Consider the following 19,544-nt stretch of genomic DNA (forward strand, 5'->3'; position numbering starts at 1 on the left):
GCATTGCCATTAACAAGAAACGCACCTGACGTAGACTACTGATAGATTGGTGTGGAATCACTGGGCTGGTTACCGGCTTGCTCCTTTCTACTCCTCCTATAGCTGCGGGGTGCTCACACTTGTCAAAAAAGGCCTCCCTTTCACTGAAATCTGGACTTATGTTGACATCGAGGATAACGTTGTACATGGAAAGCTGATGGGCATAATTGTTACTATTGCCAACACCTATGGTCCCAACACTGATGCCCCTGCACTTTATGAGTGGATCCTTGCCGCTCTACGTGGGTTTCCGTACGCAGTAGTTCTCTGGGGCGGGGATCCCAATACACATTTGGACCCAACCAGGGATAAATCTAGTGGCAGAGAGGGACACTCTGTTGGGGCAGCTCGTGCTATCAAAGACGGAATGGCTGACCTGGGACTGCTGGATATCTGGCCCACAGGCATGCTGAGAAACTAGAGGGCACACATATCTCCACCGTGCATGGCAGCTGGTGTCGCCTTGACTACTTGCTGGTGAGTAAGGGGGCAGCGGGCTGGGTAAAGGAGGTAGAGAGTCTGCCACACACTTTATCAGATCACTGTCTTGTCTGCCTCACCCTTTCTATCCCGCAAACAGTCCCCGGGTCCTTCACGTGGCGCTTTCGGCCGGAAGCACTATTGGACCCTCTATATATGGAGATGATTAGTGAGGCCATCACACAATATTTTGCACACAACAAGGGTTCTGTGGATAGAGCTGAGGTGCTCTGGGAGGGATTTAAAGTCACCATTCGGGGCACTTGCATAGGCACATCAGCGGGCATTTTAAAAGACCTCAGAGGACAGTTGGCTAAGGTAGAAGCAACTCTGAAAAAATTAGAGCAGGATTATGAAGCAGCAGCCTGTGAGTCGACCCCGGCTTCCATTACAGACGGCGTATTAGAACAGGCGAAATTAGCAGAGGAAGAGATGAGATATATCTCTAAACGCCACGTAGCTCGTGCTTATGGGGAAGGTGGTAGGTCGAGACATCACTTAGCCACTAAAATAAAGCACCGTATGGAGAGGAGGATCATTACTAAGCTCACAGATGACACGGGTCACAACCACTATAACATCCTAGATATTACAGACCAATTCCGGCAATTCTATGTAAAACTGTACACATCGCAAGGAAAGACTGACATTGCTGACCTCAACGACTATCTCTCACAGATAGCCATTGCACGGCTGTCAGATGGCCAGAGGGAACACCTCAATCAGCCGATCAGGGTGGCAGATTTTCGGACGGCGATAAATACCCTACCCAACAAGAAAGCACCGGGTCCTGACGGGTTCCCCTGTGAATTTTACAAAGCTTATGCAGAGGAACTCACCCCTTCTTTATAAAAAATGTATGCTGAAGTGTATGATCTAGGGGTGTCATCACCGACTCTCCGTGAGGCACTTATGATCACAATACTCAAGAAGGATTAACCTCCGCATTTGTGAATCATACAGGTCGATTTCGCTTATTAATACGAATGTCAAAATTCTGGTGAAGATTTTGGCCACTTGTCTCCAACCACTCATGCAAAAATTGTTACTGCCAGATCAGTCTGGTATTATACCGGCACATTCTACCTCCCACAATTTGCGGACACTGTTTGCTATACTTCACACTCTTAATCCAGAATTACCGGCGGAGGCTGTCATGCTTGATGCTGCAAAGGCGTTTGATTCCATAGAATGGAGTTATATCTTCTATGTGTAACAGCGAATGGGATTGTCTCCTCTCTTTGTTAATTGGGTGCGACTCCTACATGCGGATCCCATAGCGCGTCCGAGTAGAGGGCTACACTTCTGACCCAATACAGATTGCTAGGGGCACCGGAAGGGGTGCCCCCTTTCACCGCTGTTATTTGCCCGGATGCTGGAACTGCTAGCTTGCCTTATTAGGCAGTCCCACAAACACGCAGCTCTCAACTTCTTCCCTCGGCCGGTCATCATCTCTCTCCATGCGGATGACATGCTGATCTTTATACGCAAGCCCCGCACTTACCTAGTGCCAGTTCTGCGCGAGTATATCCACTTTGCTCAATTTGCTGGTGCCTACAAATTAACTGGTCCAAATCTACAGTGATGCCGCTGACGGAGGGTACCCTTCCACATGAACCTGAATTTCAATTAAATACCTGGGGGTGTGGATTCACCGGAACCCAGAGGTCGTTATCCCTGAGAACTATGGAACTGCCACCACGATGCTGGAACAACAAGTGGATAGTGGGGTGAAACTCCTGCTTTCCCTTGCAGACTGCATTGCACTGATCAAAATAGTAGTGTTTCCTAAATTTTTATATCTTTACAGTAACATCCCACTTCAACTCACACAACATTTTTTTAAACTATATGTACCCTGCTGCTTCACCTCGTTTGGGGCAGTCGACAAGCGCGGGTGAGCTGGAAGACTCTCACACTGGATTACAAGTACAGAGGTTTCAGTGTACCCGATTTTTATCTGTACTACCTTGGAGCACACGCACAATACACACACTTCTGAAGTGATACACAGCGAGAATTTCTCTCGGCCGATTTTGAGGAAGATGCAGCCATTATGCAACTAAGGTCCGGAAAGGCTCCAGGCCCAGACGACCTTCCGGCTGAATTTTACAAAACGTACATTGACATTATAGCACCGTGCCTCAAGACCCTCTATGAGGAGGCCTGGGAATCAGGTACCCTTCCGCCCGCCATGGGAGAGGCCCTAATTATATCCCTTCTAAAGCCTGGCAAGTCAGCAGATGCCTGTGAATAATACAGACCCCAATCTGCTGACAGATGCTTAACAGCCTCCACATGTATACATGGGGTGACCTATATACAGTAGGTAGTTTTTGACACAGGGAAGACTTAGTTGGGGAGTACACACCTGCCCCCATGGAGACATTCTTGTGCATTAGGCTAAGACATAACGTTAAAGCAGCCACTCCGGATTGCCCGAAGGGTGCCACCCACCTTAGCCCCCTTGCACATGATGCTACAGGCTACTACGCCCTTGTATACTGTATCAAGGTTATATCGCAGAACGCAGGCAGACCAAGCTGAAATAACGGGTGGGTCAACGTCAGGATGGGAGACAGAACTGGGTACACCCCTAGGGAAAAAGCAATGGAAATACTGCTGCCAACAAACAGGGAGGTATAACAGCCAGCAGTTGGCTACAAGTTTTTAGACAGGATATATTACACCCCAGCGAGGCTGCACAGATACAACCTAGAGATATCAGATAACTATGACAGATGTGGGGAGACCTGGTGGATTTCCTCTATTTAGCATGGTTCTGTGGCCCGGTATTTAAGTATTGTGAGGAGATCAAAGAAGCCCTGTTACACATGATGGACACACAGATACAACTCACCCCACTCACAGCACCACTTAGATATACAGAGACCATACAGGCACCCATTAGACGGCTTGTCTCATTTGGCTCTTGCTTGCCAAATGAAGGGTGGCATGCATGTGGGCATATGAGAGTGCTCCCAAATTTAAAGATTGGCTGAGCGATTTATCATACTACCAGGAGTAACCGTCCACATACTCAGAACGTTTACCTATGTCCTCCAGACCTAGAGACATAAGGGGGCCACTAAAATCCTATATGCTGCTGCACCCCACCGGGCACTGAGGAGCAAAAGTTCCTGGTCTGCATTGGAAAGCTGATGCTGGTTGTCTAAACTATACAAAATAGGATGTAATGGGGAAGAGAACTCAACTTATTTACTGTGGAAATACAGTGGGGGCAAAATACACTTATTGAAAACATGTCGAAAGAGGTTGGAAATGAGTACATTGTGCATCAGACATGTGAGAATGCCTTGAGTTTCAAAGTTGCTCCTTGATAGAATATGCCCTCCCCCCATAAACAACCCAAACCCATCACATGCATGCTGGTCGATTGCTGCTCAGCTGTCCGGCATACGACGGAAGTAGCTGAAATCATTCTAAGCGGAGACATTGACATTGCCTTTCTTATGGGTATTTGGCTCAAGGTCCACTCTACACCTATTCTTGACCTACTCTTCCCCCTGGTTATTCCATACCCAGAAAAGATCGACTGGATAGAATTGGAGGTGGTTTAGCTATCATCTTTAAAAACGAAATTCAACTCTTGCTTGTCAAGAACTCTGACCCAGCCACCTTTGAATACCTCGGAGCAGAACTTAAAATTCAGGGCGCCCCACCTTTTTGTCTACATAATATATACCATCCCCCTGGTGAATCCCTTCCCTTCGCAGAGGTACTTTCCGACCTCCTCACCCAATCCTCACTTTCCAACTCTAAAAATCTCTTCCTTGGAGACTTCAATTTCCACTGGAATGATATCAAAGACCCTGCTGTTAATCGCCTCCCTTTCCAAAATCATCCCCATCGACTGGTCTGACCATCACCTCATCCTCTTCACGATCACCTCTAAGGCCCCCACCTCCACGCCAAAAGCATCAAAAACAAGAAATTGAGCTTCATCTTACCCCCCCCGGTGAACTAGAAACTATACTCAAAGCCCAATTTCTGCTTACTTCCCTCTGCCATAATGCTAACGCACTCACCGAGCATTATAATAAATCTGTTACCGAGGTCCTAGACCAAGTTGCCCCTCCCAAACTAAATGCCTAAATAAACTTACTTTCCGAATCCTGGTTCAACTCTGATTTCAACAATGAAAGACGCTCCCTTCGACTGTCCGAAAGAACAAGGAGGCAACACCCGTCCCCCTCCCATCTAGCCATTCTAAGATCTGCTAGGTCCAACTACAAAAAACACATCCTCTATGAAAAGGCCTCCTTCTTCCGCACACATCTTGATAGGGCCAAAAAACAGACATCCTCTTTCCCCCCAAAAACTGATGGCCACAAATGAGAAATGTGAAGAAATTTCAAGTTTCTTCACTGATAAAATCACCAAAATAGATCAATCCTTCCTCTTAAATCCCTTCTCTCACCAGCCCACTACTTACTTATGACATCTCTCCTGAATCTTCATCCCCATCAAATCCCCCCAAGGTTTCTACCCGTCTCTCATCCGTTACCTTCCCACCTGAATCCAACCCTTTTCTCCCCCAGCAACAAAAAAAGGCCTCCTGGCATAATTTTCTCCCTGTCACGGAACATGAAGTCTATAACATCATCTCTAAGCTTAAACCATCCTCTCACACCAAAGACCCTATGCCCTCCTACCTTGTCCAAGATCTAAAACATATCGCCCCACTTTGGACCACCATTATAAACTCGTGCCTGACCACTGGCTGTGTTCCTGCCTCTCTCCAACTGTGTCAAATCACACCCATCCCCAAAAATCCCGACGCAGATCCCAACAACCCAAATAACCTCCGTCCTATCTCCAACCTCCCTCTTCTATCCAAAGCCCTTGAAAAATGAGCCCTGCTCCAACTGGATAATCACATCAACACTTTCAACCTCTTTGACTCACTGCAATCCGGCTTTAGGAAAGGATGCAGCACAGAATTGTCGATGCCCAATATAGTGGACGACATACATCACTTACTTGACAATGGCGAGTATTGCCTACTCATTCTCCTTAACCTTTCAGCTACTTTCGATACAGTTAAGCACACTGCCTTACTTAACACTCTTAAAGTCCGCTTTGGCCTCCATGGCCATGTACTCAACTGGTTCACCTCCTTTCTCCAACACAGAACCCAACAAATCCAAATCGAGAACTGCCTTTCCAACCCCACTTCAATCTCCCCCGGTGTCCCCCAGGGATCCATTCTCTCTCCTGCTCTTTTCAACCTCTTCATGGAACCCCTCCCCGTCGTTCTCAAACAAGCAGGACTCAATTACCACCTCTATGCAGACGAAACTCAAGTGTACTATAAGATTAAATCCCACTCTGATGTCCTACACCTCAATGATGCTCTGACCAAGATCCAATCATGGTTCCACCACAATCATCTCAAACTCAACCCTAAAAAAACCAAAATCATTCTCTAAAAACAACCCACTCTCCATTCGAGACTGGATATCTGACCTTAATGCTTTCAACTGCTCTCTCACAACTTCCAATTCAGTTAAGTCTCTAGGCATCACCGATGATAACAGCCTTGCCCTTACCTCGAACATAAAAACCACAGCCAAATGAGCACTCTTCGCTGTCCGTCATCTCAAGAAAATCAAACCCTTCATCCATCCTGACCGAGGACTTTAAAACTGTGGTCCAATCACTGGTCCTGTCGAGAATAGACTATGGTAATGCTATCCTCGCTGGAACACCTAAAGTCCATCTTGCACCACTCAAATCTTTGCTGAACAAACGTTTTAACCACATCTCCCCCACTCTTAGAACCCTCCAATGGCTTCCCATCGAAGGCGGATCCACCTATAAGATTGCATGTATCACACACAAATCCCTTCACCAAAACTCCCCATGCTATCTCTCTGACAAACTCTACAAAGCGGGCTGCACCCGACCGACAACGAGGACCAACGCCCTCATTCTTATCACCCCTAAGTTAAAAAAGAAATGCACACAAACTCGCTCCTTCTCTGGAAAAACTCCTATCTGGAACTACCTGCCTAAAGACCTACGCTGTAAAACTTCCTACTTCAACTTAAAAAAATACCTCAAATTGTACCTCCTCAACAAATATTGGGGTCAATAATTCCTACTTCTGACACCGTCTCCCACTCATTCTCCCCTCTATTCCCCCTCCATGCCGCTATTTTTTATTTTGACATCTAGCCTCACTCACAGCTTCCCACTGATCTCCCGTTCCCCTATTCCCCTGATCACCCACTTTCCTTATCATCTCCCTCCTTTATCTTCTCCTTTTTCACTCCCTCACACCCACCCTCGCCCTATTACTTCCCAATTAATAATAAGCTCACACACGTGAGCTTATTGTTGTTCTTTTGTAAATAGAATTCGTATTTATCTGCTTTCCTTGTTATATTGGTTCTTATTGTAATGTTTTTGACCTAATGTATAGATTACTGTACCTCCTCACACTTCTGTAAAGCGCTCTGATACCTCTGGTTCTAACCAGCACTATATGAAACCTTTAAAATAAATAAATAAAATATATAAATATGTAATTGTATATTGACCTGCAATTGGCAGTAAAAAGAGAGGGAAAAAAGTATTAGGTTTGGTGTTTTTTCCATACTTACTACCACTTTAGTAAAGTGGTAATAGGCAGGGAAAACTATTTTTAAGTTTATATATATATTTTTTTTAATGTTTCAATATGCACAAAAAAGTGTACAGAGTAGCACGGTAATTAGTGATAATTACCTCGCTACTTAAAACAAAAAATACAGTTCACCGCACACTGGTATAAAAATATAAAGAAATGTATAAATACAAATGTTAACCTTAGAAAATATTTTAGGGGTACCACAGTACTCCCACACTACTCCATAGTTTTTAAAAACAAATATCTAGAAACATATACATGTTTTGCTCTTCCTATTACCACTTTACTAAAGTGGTAATTGTTGGTAGTGGGGGTCCTTATCGCTTACCGCCGCCACAAATGCCCTGCCCACATCCTTAGTAGCTTGGCACGAGCACCCAGGCTTATCTCCAAGGCACAAGTGTACAATGTGTGCAACCACAATCACAGCAACCCAATGATATCACCACAAATTGACTCCACACCAGTTTTTATAAAATTAGTATAATCTTTATATAAGAAGTTATACAATATGACCACACGATACAAAATCAACATGTAAGAATGGGTTGTATTCTTTCCAGTGGGTTGGTAGGTTCTAATCCCAACCATCGCTTCTAACCAACAGTTAAGCTCACTTGTAACAGTTTCCAAAAGGTTAGGCCAGTCATATTGCTAGAATCAAACACGTTGCCAAAGGAAACAAATACTGCATCGCGTAACGATATTCTCTTGTACTGTGCAACAGGGAAACAATGTCATACGTAGCGCCACAGTCATGTACTTTGCAATAAAAGGAATAATGCAATGCGTATCACTACCAGCATGCCCTGTACCAGGAAGAAACAAAGCAATGCATCACGCTACAATCCTGTACGGTGCAATGAAGAAATAATGCACAGCGCCACGTTGTAATCAGATACTGTGCAAGGAAGAAATAATACAATGCGCCTCTTTACAATCAGGAAATCTGCAAGGGAAAAATAATGCAGTGCGTAACGCACCAAGCATGTAGTTCATCAGGCACAAATGTGGTCAGGCGTCATACGACAGTTCGATAGTTTGTTAGCAGCAATAAGGCAAAGTGTAATACAACAGTTTAGGTGCTCCGTTAACAGTATCCCCAATATGGATAAATTAAGACACAAAAGTACAGCTTCCCACTCCGGCCCCCATACTGCTCCTCCTTGGGTCAGCACGGCCGGGATCCGAGCCGAAGCAACAGGCTCACGCAGCTGACAGAAGCGAGAGGCCGAGAGTGTGTCCCTCTGGGCCCGCACTCCACCCTAGGTGGTGATCCACGTTACCTGAGAGGGCGCGACCCCACTCTCCTCTCTGACGCCAGCGACTTGGGCCTTGATCCAGAACTCCATTACGGGGTGTGGCGAGCTCGGGCCGGCGGCTCAGCTCTACCAGGGCTGCCGGTCCGGTCCACTGCTATCTTACTTCCGAGGGCCCAATAACTTGGCCCTCCTTCCTGCGGTCTCAGTGAACACCAAGACCCACTCAAAGCACTGTGGAGACTTTACTTCCAATTTGGCGCACACCCTACCCAGGCATTCCTTACCAGCGCCCCAGGGTGCACCTCAACACGCACACTGCGTGTCCGAGGCTTGCCTCTTCTCTGGTGCTCTAGATGACCCGGAGCTCTTCACCAGCGCCGCTGCTTGCGCCTCGACACGCACCCTGCGCATCTGAGTGTCAGGCCTGCAGATCAAGCAGACAGCAACATGTGCACAGCACTGGCTCAAGGAGCCCTTGAACAAGATAAAAGACAAAGGAAGAAGCTTACTTGGAGCGGTTGTTGGTATTAAATAAATTCCAAGATGGCGGTAGCGTCTATCATAAGATGCACAGTCTAGTTTTTCAAAGTCTCGAGCGCAGAGGAATCCAGGTGAAGCGTGCAGTTCCTTTGAACTGCGCACTTCACAGAAGCATTTACCCTCACCGGTTTCATGTCCCAGTGCTCCATGACTAAACATTAAAGCTTTAGCTAAAATCGTTGGTTTAGGTCTCGTTTCGGTAGCGTCCTTGTGCCTGTCAGGTCTAGGACTTCCCTGACTTCTTTCTCGTATCGAGTTTGCGTATTAGAATTTAACTAAGACAATATTAAGAAGAGGAGTTTCGAGTAAACCATCATTTCCTATTGTCAAATGTCAATAGGAAAGTCAGTTTTCAAGAGAGGAGAACGAATACAAAATCTTCAGTCGAAAGGAGTCTTCAGAGAAGGACTTCCCCTCTCAGATAAGTGTAGTGGTAAAAAAGCATAATTGAAAAATGAAGAAATGACAATTATATATATTCTTGGAATTTAATATACTCAATGTAAAAAATTAGATTAAGACTGACCTGGAAGTGCGACCTTGAATGTACCTGTAAAAAGAAAAGAAAATACAACATTTAATTATGAAGAGAACTAGTGAGAGTATCACAGTTTCAGTGGACAGAGAAACATGGTAAAATGATTTATAAATAGAACACGTATAAAGTTAGAGGTAGGTGGTTACGATAGATAATATGTTTAAATACTTATCCAGATAGGAAGTTGAGATAGATTATAATTAAAGTACATTGTGGTCTTTCTAGAAGCCTAACTCACAAGGACACTGAAAAGAATACAGCACTGAAGCGCAAGAAAAAAGGCAACAAATAGAAGAGAGGATTAGAATCAAGGAATTTTGGGTATGTAAGAATTAGCAAGACTAGAGTACATAAAAAGCAGACTAGGGTAGAATAGGTGTGTAATAACTCTCGTATTCTTTTAGTATTTCTAGATTCTTCTCCACTCCAACGCTACAAACAAGTTCAGCAAATAGAGGGAGGAAGAATTGAAGCCAGAATTCCTGGATTGTTCTCTTCCTATTTATTATTTTATCCAATTTCCCCTTCCCCTTGGGGGTTTGTTGGAGACTTGATCTACATCAGTCTCCGAGATATTCCTTAGCGGGAGTTGGAAAAAAGGCAACTTCTGTTCCTGTGCAAGTTACAGGTAAGAACACCTGTCTCCAGTCCTGACAGAGTGAAGTGCCCACGGCTGGTCGACTGAGGAAAATGGCGGCAGGCTGCCGTCTGCCTTTGGAGCTCCGACCGTGGGAGCTTCCTTCGGGATTTTCCCCGAAGGAAGGCAGCAGTGAGGCGCTGAAAACGGTGAAAGATGCTAGCGAATCCCCTCCCTTTACAGCGTTTCGGATTTTAAAGCATTTTTTCCGGTATTTTGTTTGAAGATCGGCACCCGGCGTTCAGGATACTAAAACCCTAACAGAATGGCTGAAGGAATTAATTTACAAACCTTAGGATTGATCTTAGTTAGTTGCAGTCCGGGAAGAAAACCAAGACCTCAGACAGGAAGTAATAAGTTCAAGAAAAGAAACAGCGGAGTTAGCCTTGCGTGTTGGGCAACAAGCTAGTTTTGGGAGAAAAACATTAGAGTCTTCCCCTGAGAGATCAAATAGACCACACAAGTAATACATTCCTTGTCTCCAGTAATACCGTTAGCTACTCCAGAACGTTTTAGCGGAGACCCTCAAAAGGCGCAGGTATTTCTCACCCAATGCTCTCAGCATTTCATGTGTCGTCCTTCAATTTTCCCTGGCGCGCAATCCAAAGTGGCGTTTGTTTTATCATACCTGAGCGGCAATGCGGCAGCGTGGTCAATGCTAATAGTAGCAAGAGATGATGCAATATTAGAATTTAAACAAGAATTTTTGAAGATGTCTTCAATGAAAAAGAGGCAGAACAACTTCCCCCTCATCGTGCTTATGACTGCAAGATAGAGTTTGAACCAGGTTCCAATCTACCTTGCAGTCGGGTTTACGTATTGACTGAAAAAGAACAGCAGCATTTCAAAGAATACCTGGACAAATACCTGGGTAGTGGTTTTATTAAGCTTTTTCAATCACCATTTTCCTCACCTTTGTTCTTCGTACCCAAGAAAGAAGGAGATTTGAGGCCATGCATTGATTACTGCGCAATCAACAGGATCCCAAAAAAGAATCAATACCCTTTACCCCTCATCTCTGTCTTATTGGATCAGGTCAAAGGAGCAAAGATTTATACCAAACTTGACTTACGAGGAGCCTACCATCTCATCAGGGTTCGAGAAGGTGATGAATGGAAGACGGCCTTCAGGACTAGATATGGACTGTATGAGTACCAGGTGATGCCATACGGACTTTGTAACGCGCCGGCTGCCATCAAACATTTTATAAATGATGTCCTCAGTGAATTCATCAACCAAAGTGTAATTGTATGTATTGATAATATATTGATTTATTCAGCAGACAAGACAGAACATCAAGAGCAAGTGAGAAAGGTGCTGCAAAAACTAGAGAAATGCATATTCAATGTCTCTCAAGTGGAATTTCTGGGGTTTATTCTCTCTCCAACGGGAATAAACATGGATGAAAGAAATATCCAAGCAGTGGTTGACTGGAAGTCGCCTTCGGGTGTGAAAGAGATTCAAAGCTTTATTGGCTTTGCAAACTTTTACCGAAGGTTCATTTGTGACTTTTGTGACTTTTCGTAAAAGATACTGCCTTTCGTAAAAGATACTGCCTCTGACACGACTGCTCAAAAAAGGAGTTACCTTCCATTGGTGAGATGAAGTTGAGGAAGCCTTCAAAGTATTAAAGAAAAATGTCACATCTGCTCCTATCTTACTACATCCAGACCCCTCAGAACTGTTTTATGTGGAAACAGATGCATCGGACCAGGCTGTAGGAGGAGTTCTCTCCCACAGGCAGAAAGAGACAGGCCAGTTCCACCTGGTAGCCTATCGTTCTAGGAAGTTGAAACCAGCTGAAACCAACAACACGATAATAGAAAAAGAGTTGTTTGCCATTAAATATGCTTTCAAAGAGTGTCAACACTACCTCATGGGGGCTAAACACACTCTCACAGTCTTTACCGACCACTGAAATTTAAAAAATGTTAAATCAGCAAGAACATTAACCTCATGAAAACTCAGGTGGTTGCTTTATTTTGCAGACTAGGATTTTGTGATCACTTAGCGGCCTGGAGCTCAAGATGGAAAAGCAGATGCCTTGTCCAGAATGGACACCGAAAATCAGAAGGATCAGAAAAACATCCAAGCGATAATTCCTGAATCCAAGATAATATGTACAACAACCTACCAAGATATGATGGAGCAAGTTACTCAAGCCGTAAGTCCAGAAGAGATGCAAAAATGGTCCAAGAAAGAGTTGGGAAGAAAAATAGTGCATCAAATGCCTTTCTATAAAGGAGTCTTGTATCTACCAACCAAAGAACTACAAGTCCAAGCAATGCATGAATGTCATGATAATCCTTTGGCAGGACACAAAGGTGAGTTAAAAACTAAAGAACTTGTGAAAAGAAGTAATTGGTGCCCACAGATGAATAAAGATATCGAGAAATATGTTAAAAGGAGTAGTTTCTGTCCTGTAACTCCAGTTCTGTAGTAGGGGTATCTCTGTTATAGTCATAATCTAGTGAATAGTCCCGCCCATGTGCGTGGACCCCGGCAATCAAAAATAATCTCTTAAGTTGTCAAAATAATCCAGAAACTGCAAAGACACTTAAGAGAGAATTTAAAGACAGATAATGCAGCCTATATCCACAGGCTACACTGTCCAGTACTTCAACTAGAAATTCCACCAAAAAAACACCACACATAATACAGCCTGCCCAGTTTCTACCATAGAGAAACTTGCCTCCCCCGGTAAAAGACTCTGGAATGATAGAGAGGAAGGTAGGGACAGACAAGCCCCATAGGCTGCCATTATGTGCCTTTAAGAGAACTTTCCAGAACTTCTCCCAGTATCCCAGAATGCATAGCAGGTCCCTCTACTTTCAGTTCTTTTTGAAGGCGAAGCACGCCAGACCTGTCGCATTCCTTACATGATGAGCCATCTCCACCGGGGAGGCGGGCGGGCGCTTATGACTATAACAGAGATACCCCTACTACAGAACTGGAGTTACAGGACAGAAACTACTCCTTCTGTAGTAGGGGATCTCTGTGTATAGTCATAATCTAGTGAATAGAATGGCAAGCCCATCCCCACACCAAAGCGGCGGTGGAGAATAAACAAATAACGCCACTACTGTGCGAACAAATTCCGCAGTGAAGCCTGCCCAACCTGAGCGTCTGCCCTGGCGTCAGAGTCCAGGCAGTAATGCTTAGCAAAGGTATGAGCCGACTTCCAAGTGGCTGCCTTGCAGATTTCAGCAATCGGCACATTACGGAGCAGAGCCGTCGTGGCAGCTTTGCCCCTGGTGGAATGAGCCTTAGGCTTACCTCCTAAGGTCTTATTAGCCTTTTGGTAACATAATTGTATGCAGGACACAATCCACCTAGAGATGGACTGCTTAGAGGTCGCAAGACCCGTCCTGACCGATCCGTAATTGATGAACAACTGGTCAGACCTACGAATATCCTTGGTTTTATCCAGATAAAATTTCAACACCCTCCTAACATCCAGGGAATGGAGAGACCTCTCCGCTGGGGATGAAGGGTTCTGAAAAAACGTAGGCAAAGTTATGGTCTGGTTGACATGAAAATCAGAAATAACCTTGGGAAGAAATTTAGGGTAAGTACGCATAACAACCTTAGCAGCATGAAATACAGTATAAGGTTCAGTACAACACAACGCCTGAATTTCACTCACCCCGCGGGCCGATGTAATGGCCACGAGGAACGCCGCCTTCCAGGACAGGTGCTGCAACGAATCCTTATGAATAGGTTCAAAAGGCTCCTTCATCAATCTGGACAGCACCACATTCAGTTTCCATGAAGGCGAAGGAAGCCTGACAGGAGGGAACACTTTCTTCAAGCCTTCCAAAAAATCTTTGATCACAGGGATCTGGAAAAAGGAAGTCTGGGAAGGGCATTTCCTGTAGGCAGTCAATGTAGCAAGATGAACCTTAATGGAATGAACATTAAGGCCAGACTGCGCCAAATGTAGAAGGTAAGGAAGGATGACGTCTTCCTTGCACGTCGTCGGGTCATAGTTCTTGGACGCACACCAGATACAAAACCTCTTCCACTTGTAAGCATAGGATGTCCGAGTGGAAGGTCGCTTAGACTCCTTCAGTATGTCCATGCAATCCGCAGGCAGATTAAGATGGCCATGCCGCCAAACTCAAAGGCGAGAGGTTGGGGTGCAACATCTGCCCCCTGAACTTCGTGAGAAGGTCCGGCCTGCACGGCAGCCGAATGTGAGGAAGGAGAGACCGGTGAAGCAGGTCCGTGAACCACCACTGTCTGGGCCACTCCGGGGCAATGAGTATCATCCGAGCCCTGGACCGGGCTAGCTTGATGAGCACCGCCGGAATCAGGGGAATGGGAGGAAAGGCGTACAGAAAGCTGTTCGTCCAGTCGATCCATAACGCATTCCCCAGCGTCCCCTGCTGGTAGTACCTGGAGGCGAAGCCTCTGCACTTGCTGTTTTCGGCGGTGGCGAACAAATCTACGTCTGGAGTTCCCCACCGTGCGAAGACTTCTCCTAGTACTTCGTCGTTTATGACCCATTTGTGGTTTTCCTGAACCAGTCTGCTCAGTGCGTCTGCCTGAACATTCTGCACACCTGGTAGATGGGTGGCCGTTATCGTCAGTCCTCTGGCTAGGAGCCAGAGCCAGATCGCCTGCGCCTCCTGTGACAGAGTGCATGATCTCGAGCCCCCCTGCTTGTTGAGGTAATACATCGTGGTGGTATTGTCCGTCTGTACAAGCAGAGAGTTGGTCTGGAAGGACGGAAGAAAGGCCTTCAGTGCCAAGTGAACAGCTCTGAGTTCCAGGAAATTGATGTGATACGTGGCCTCCATCGGTGACCACGTTCCTTGAATCTGTAGAGTCCCGGAATGCGCTCCCCATCCCAGGAGAGAAGCATCCGTCACGACAGTCTGCGTGGGAATGTCCTTGTGAAAGGGAACCCCTCTGAGGAGATTCTCCGCCGAACACCACCACTTCAGAGACTGAAGAGCATGCAGCGACAGTCGAATCTTGTCGTCCCAAGATCCTTTCCTCTGATCCCACTGGTCCTCCAAGCACTCCTGCAGCGGTCTCATGTGCAGCCGTGCGTGTGGCGTCAGGAAGATACAAGAGGCCATCGATCCCAGTAGAGAAGACACCGTCCTCACTGTTGTAGATGGAGTTGTCATAAGAGCCTGAGCCTTCCGAAGGAGAGATAATCGTCGCTCTTCCGAAGGAGACATGCTTGCTGACAGCGTAGTGATGGAGGCTCCCAAGTACTGTATGCATTGGACTGGAGTCGGGACAGACTTGGCCATGTTGATGTGCAGCCCCAGCTTGTTCAAGAGCACGCACGTCTTCTGGAAGTGTGCTCGCGCTTCCGAGAAGGAGGATGCCTTGATTAACCAATCGTTCAGGTACAGGTAGACGAACACCTTGTTCTTCCTCAGGTGTGCTGCTACCACCGCCATGCACTTCGAGAATGTTCTCGGCGCAGACTTCAGTCCGAATGGGAGTACTGTGTATTGATAGTAATTGGTGCCGACTTGGAACCGCAGGAACTTCCTGTGTTTGTGTGCAATGGGCACATGGAAGTAAGCATCCTGTAGGTCTATAGCGCATAGCCAGTCTCCCTGTTGCAACTGAGGATAAATCTGATGCAACGACAGCATGCAAAACTTTTCCCTGCGAATCCATTTGTTTGCCTGCCGCAAGTTCAGAATGGGCCTGAACTCGTTCTTGTCCTTCTTGCGAACCAGAAAGAACCGGGAGTACAGACCTCTTCCTCTCTGAGACAGAGGTACATCTTCTATTGCCCTTTTCCTCAACAGGATATCCGCTTCTGCCTGAAGCTCGCGCAGCTGAAACTGCGAGCTGACCGGGGGAATTGCTGGAGGAGGGCTGGTGAACCGAAGACTGTATCCATTGCAAACAATATTCAGCACCCACTTGTCCTGAGTAATTTTTCTCCACTCTGCCAGAAAAAATGTAATGCTTCCCCCTACCGGAGTGGGTAACAGATCCGGGGGAAGTAGGTTCCTAGGGCCTAGACCCAGCCTGGCCCTTGGGCGCCGGAGCCGACTGCTGGCCTCCTCTGCCCTTCTGGCGCTTCTGGAAGGGCTTACGGAACTGTTGTTGATGTTGCGATTGTCCCGAAGCCTGACCTTGTCCTCGGCCTTGCCCGCCGAACCGCCGTTGGAAAGGGCGGTACGTCTTCTTGGTCTCTTTAGGCTTCTCCAGCCCCACAGCCGTTAGCATCTCTGCCTCCGCCTTCATGCGGGCCATCTCATCGTCCGCATGCTTCCCGAAGAGTGTCTCACCGTAGAATGGTAGGTTGGCCACCCTCTGCTGTGCGTCCGGTTTCAGGGACGTAAGCCTGAGCCATGCGTGGCGTCGTTGGTTGACTCCATGGCGAAATCCGTGAGCAGCCAACAGGGAAGAGTCCGCTGCGGCGCTGATAATCTGGTTCGCCACCAGCATCCCTTCATTCAGCACTTCCGTGAAGTCCTCACGCTTCTCCCGAGGTAAGTGCTCTGCAAATCGCTCGAGGGCGTCCCAGAGGGCACGGTCGTATCGGCCCAACAGCGCCGTGGCACTCGCAGCTTTCATGGAGGTAGCGGAAGTTCCACAGACTTTCCTCCCCGCCGAATCCATCCACCTGGACTCCTTATCCGGGGGAACCGTGGAGGACGGAGTGGTGGCATGTTGCTTGCGGGCCGCCGTCACAATGACAGAGTCAGGAGGGGGTTCCGTTCTCAGAAAGGCCGGATCCGAAACGGGAGCCCGGTACTTTTTCAGCAACCTCGATGGAGCCGCCTTCGTCACCGCAGGGGTGAGAAAAAGGGCCATAGCCGGTTCTTCCAGGCCCGGCACCAGAGGTAGGAGAGGACGAGATAGGTGTTTTTGATGCAATGTCTCAAAAATGACTGAAGTTTTCGGAGTAGGCACCGTTAGGGATATGCCCAACTTCGCAGCGCCCCTTAAAAGGACGTCATGGAACGCCACCAGGTCATCAATCGGGGACACCCTCGTGTCCGGTGACCCCGACAAGGTAGGGGAATAGTCCCTGGTCCCAGAGGACCTCGTGTGTGAGCGAGATTCCCGCCTCCTATGGCAGCGGCTCGACCTCGTGGACGATCTGCGTCGCGATCTCTCCCTTCTCCCAGAGCGAGAGCGAGACCTGCCAGCCTGTGGCCGCTCCACCGGTTTCCGTGGTGGGGTCTTCCTTGGCTCCTCACGGCGTTTCGGTTTTGGGGTCCCCTTAGGAGGTACAGGCAAAGACAGCAGCGAAGTGGACCTCGGCGGAGGAACCTTCGGCTGCGGTGCAGGCCCATGCGGAGGGACAGGAGGTGGTGGTGGGTCGCCTGAAGGAAGTGAAGGTTTGGGTGGAGGATCCTCTTTAGGAACAGGGGGAGGAGTTGGAGTCCGACGCCTAGATGGCGTGTACACCTCTGAGTACACCGAGCCCGGTGACCCCTTAGGCGAAGGGGGCGGAGATCCAGCCCCTTCAGCTGGTGATCGCTTCCTCTTGCGTCCTCCACTAGAAGCAGCGTGACTTCTGGGACTAGAATCCCTCTTGCGCCGTTTTGGAGAGGCTGACTGACTCCCAGACGCCGACCGCTTTCTGCTCGACGCAGAGCGTCGCTTTTCTGGCGTCGAACGACGCTTCTGTGACTCCGGCATCGAACGCCGCCTCCGCGACGTCGACCCCCTTTTTCTCGACGTCGAACGCCGACCCCTCGACGTCGACCTCTTCCTCCGCGACGTCGTACACCGCCTCCGCGACGTCGTACACCGCCTCCGCGACGTCGAGCGTTCTGTCTTTGACGACGAGCGATCGCCATCTCCTTCTTGATGCTCTCGATGTCGAGGAGCCCCTTGACGTCGACCGGTGCCTCGACGGCGATCGACGGTGTCGCCTCGACGGCGAGCGTCGATGCTTGTCACTTCGCCTTCGGCGTCGATAGGAAGACCTTGACGTCGACGAAGACGATGACGTCGACGGTGGCTTCGACGGCGACTTCTCCAAGATCTTCGACGTCGAGCCGTCACGCCGTCTCGACCCGGAGCCCCGGGGAGAAGAGGGGAGCACACCGCCGTCATCCCTCTCGACGTCGTCGTCGATGCCATCGACGTCGACGGAGACCGGGACCGTTTGCTGGACTTCCTGCCCCTGGGGAGCCCCCCAGAGGCCTCAGCAGAGGCAGAGGGAACCTTCCCAACCTGCCCAGACCCACCTGCAGCCTGCAGACGCCTCTCCTCAAGGCCAGAAAGCCTGATCTTCACTCTGTCCCTCAGAGTCCGAGCAGTAAACTGCTAACAGATGACACAGTCCTCAGGGACATGATCCTCAGGGAGGCAGACGATGCAGACATCATGGGGATCACTCTTGGCCTTCTTCCTCCCGCATGCTGGACACTTATCAAAAAGGCCAGGCATTTTAGAGCCCTAAAATACCTGAAACAGCACACAAAAGAGAAAGAGAACACCAAGAAAGTAAACTGAAACACTTTTAGAACACAAAAGTGCCAAAATATCCAATAAACCCTTGAAACAAGGGAGAGCTCAATGCCAGGGTCCTGTAAGCAGGAGCCGGAAAAAAGAACTGAAAGTAGAGGGACCTGCTATGCATTCTGGGATACTGGGAGAAGTTCTGGAAAGTTCTCTTAAAGGCACAGTATCCTATTTAAGCCACATAATGGCAGCCTATGGGGCTTGTCTGTCCCTACCTTCCTCTCTATCATTCCAGAGTCTTTTACTGGGGGAGGCAAGTTTCTCTATGGTAGAAACTGGGCAGGCTGTATTATGTGTAGTGTTTTTTTGGTGGAATTTCTAGTTGAAGTACTGGACAGTGTAGCCTGTGGATATAGGCTGCATTATTTGTCTTTAAATTCTCTCTTAAGTGTCTTTGCAGTTTCTGCATTATTTTGACAACTTAAGAGATTATTTTTGATTGCCGGGGTCCACTCACATGGGCGGGACTATTCACTAGATTATGACTATACACAGAGATCCCCTACTACAGAACCTGTGATATTTACGCTCAGGGAAAATCTGAATGACAAGCCCCCAATGGCTTATTACAACAAATGCCAACCCCTCCCTTTCCTTGGCATACCATCACACTTGATTTGATAGTTGACTTACCTTCTAGCCAAGGTATTGGTATTCATAGACTTCAGTGGAGAAGTGTGGCTCAGGGGTTAGAGGCGGCAGACCCGGAAGCTGAGATCGGCTCTGGACCAGGGTTCAATTCCCCGCCCCGACGGGGGTTGGGCTCAATAATTCCACGGACTCGATAATTCTCACTCTGGTGCCTACTCGACTCACGGGTTCACACTCTGCGACTCTGGGCAATAGCTTGCTTAATCTCCACAACGGCCCCTCGCGGCGGGATGCCTGGCTTTCACCTTGAGGATACCCTGCCGGGGTATCTCACAGGGG

The 19,544-nt window shown here is 47.8% G+C and overlaps 1 protein-coding gene across 9 annotated transcripts in view; it reads right to left on the minus strand.

The window, feature by feature from the left end:
• The window catches only part of LOC147729834 (complement factor B-like), an 877,333-nt gene that overhangs the window by 256,888 nt on the left and 600,901 nt on the right, over nt 1–19,544 (minus strand). For 6 of the 9 annotated variants that reach the window (XM_086954737.1, XM_086954730.1, XM_086954733.1 and 3 more), the window contains one exon: nt 9,503–9,526. The exons of the other annotated variants lie outside the window; for them this stretch is intronic. In XM_086954737.1, coding sequence (XP_086810863.1) covers nt 9,503–9,526 — 24 coding nt within the window. The remainder of the gene's footprint in view (nt 1–9,502; nt 9,527–19,544) is intronic. 9 annotated transcript variants of the gene reach the window in all.

The sequence above is a fragment of the Lissotriton vulgaris genome, chromosome 2_1, assembly GCF_964263255.1.
Source record: "Lissotriton vulgaris chromosome 2_1, aLisVul1.2, whole genome shotgun sequence".
Taxonomy (NCBI): Eukaryota; Metazoa; Chordata; class Amphibia; order Caudata; family Salamandridae; genus Lissotriton; species Lissotriton vulgaris.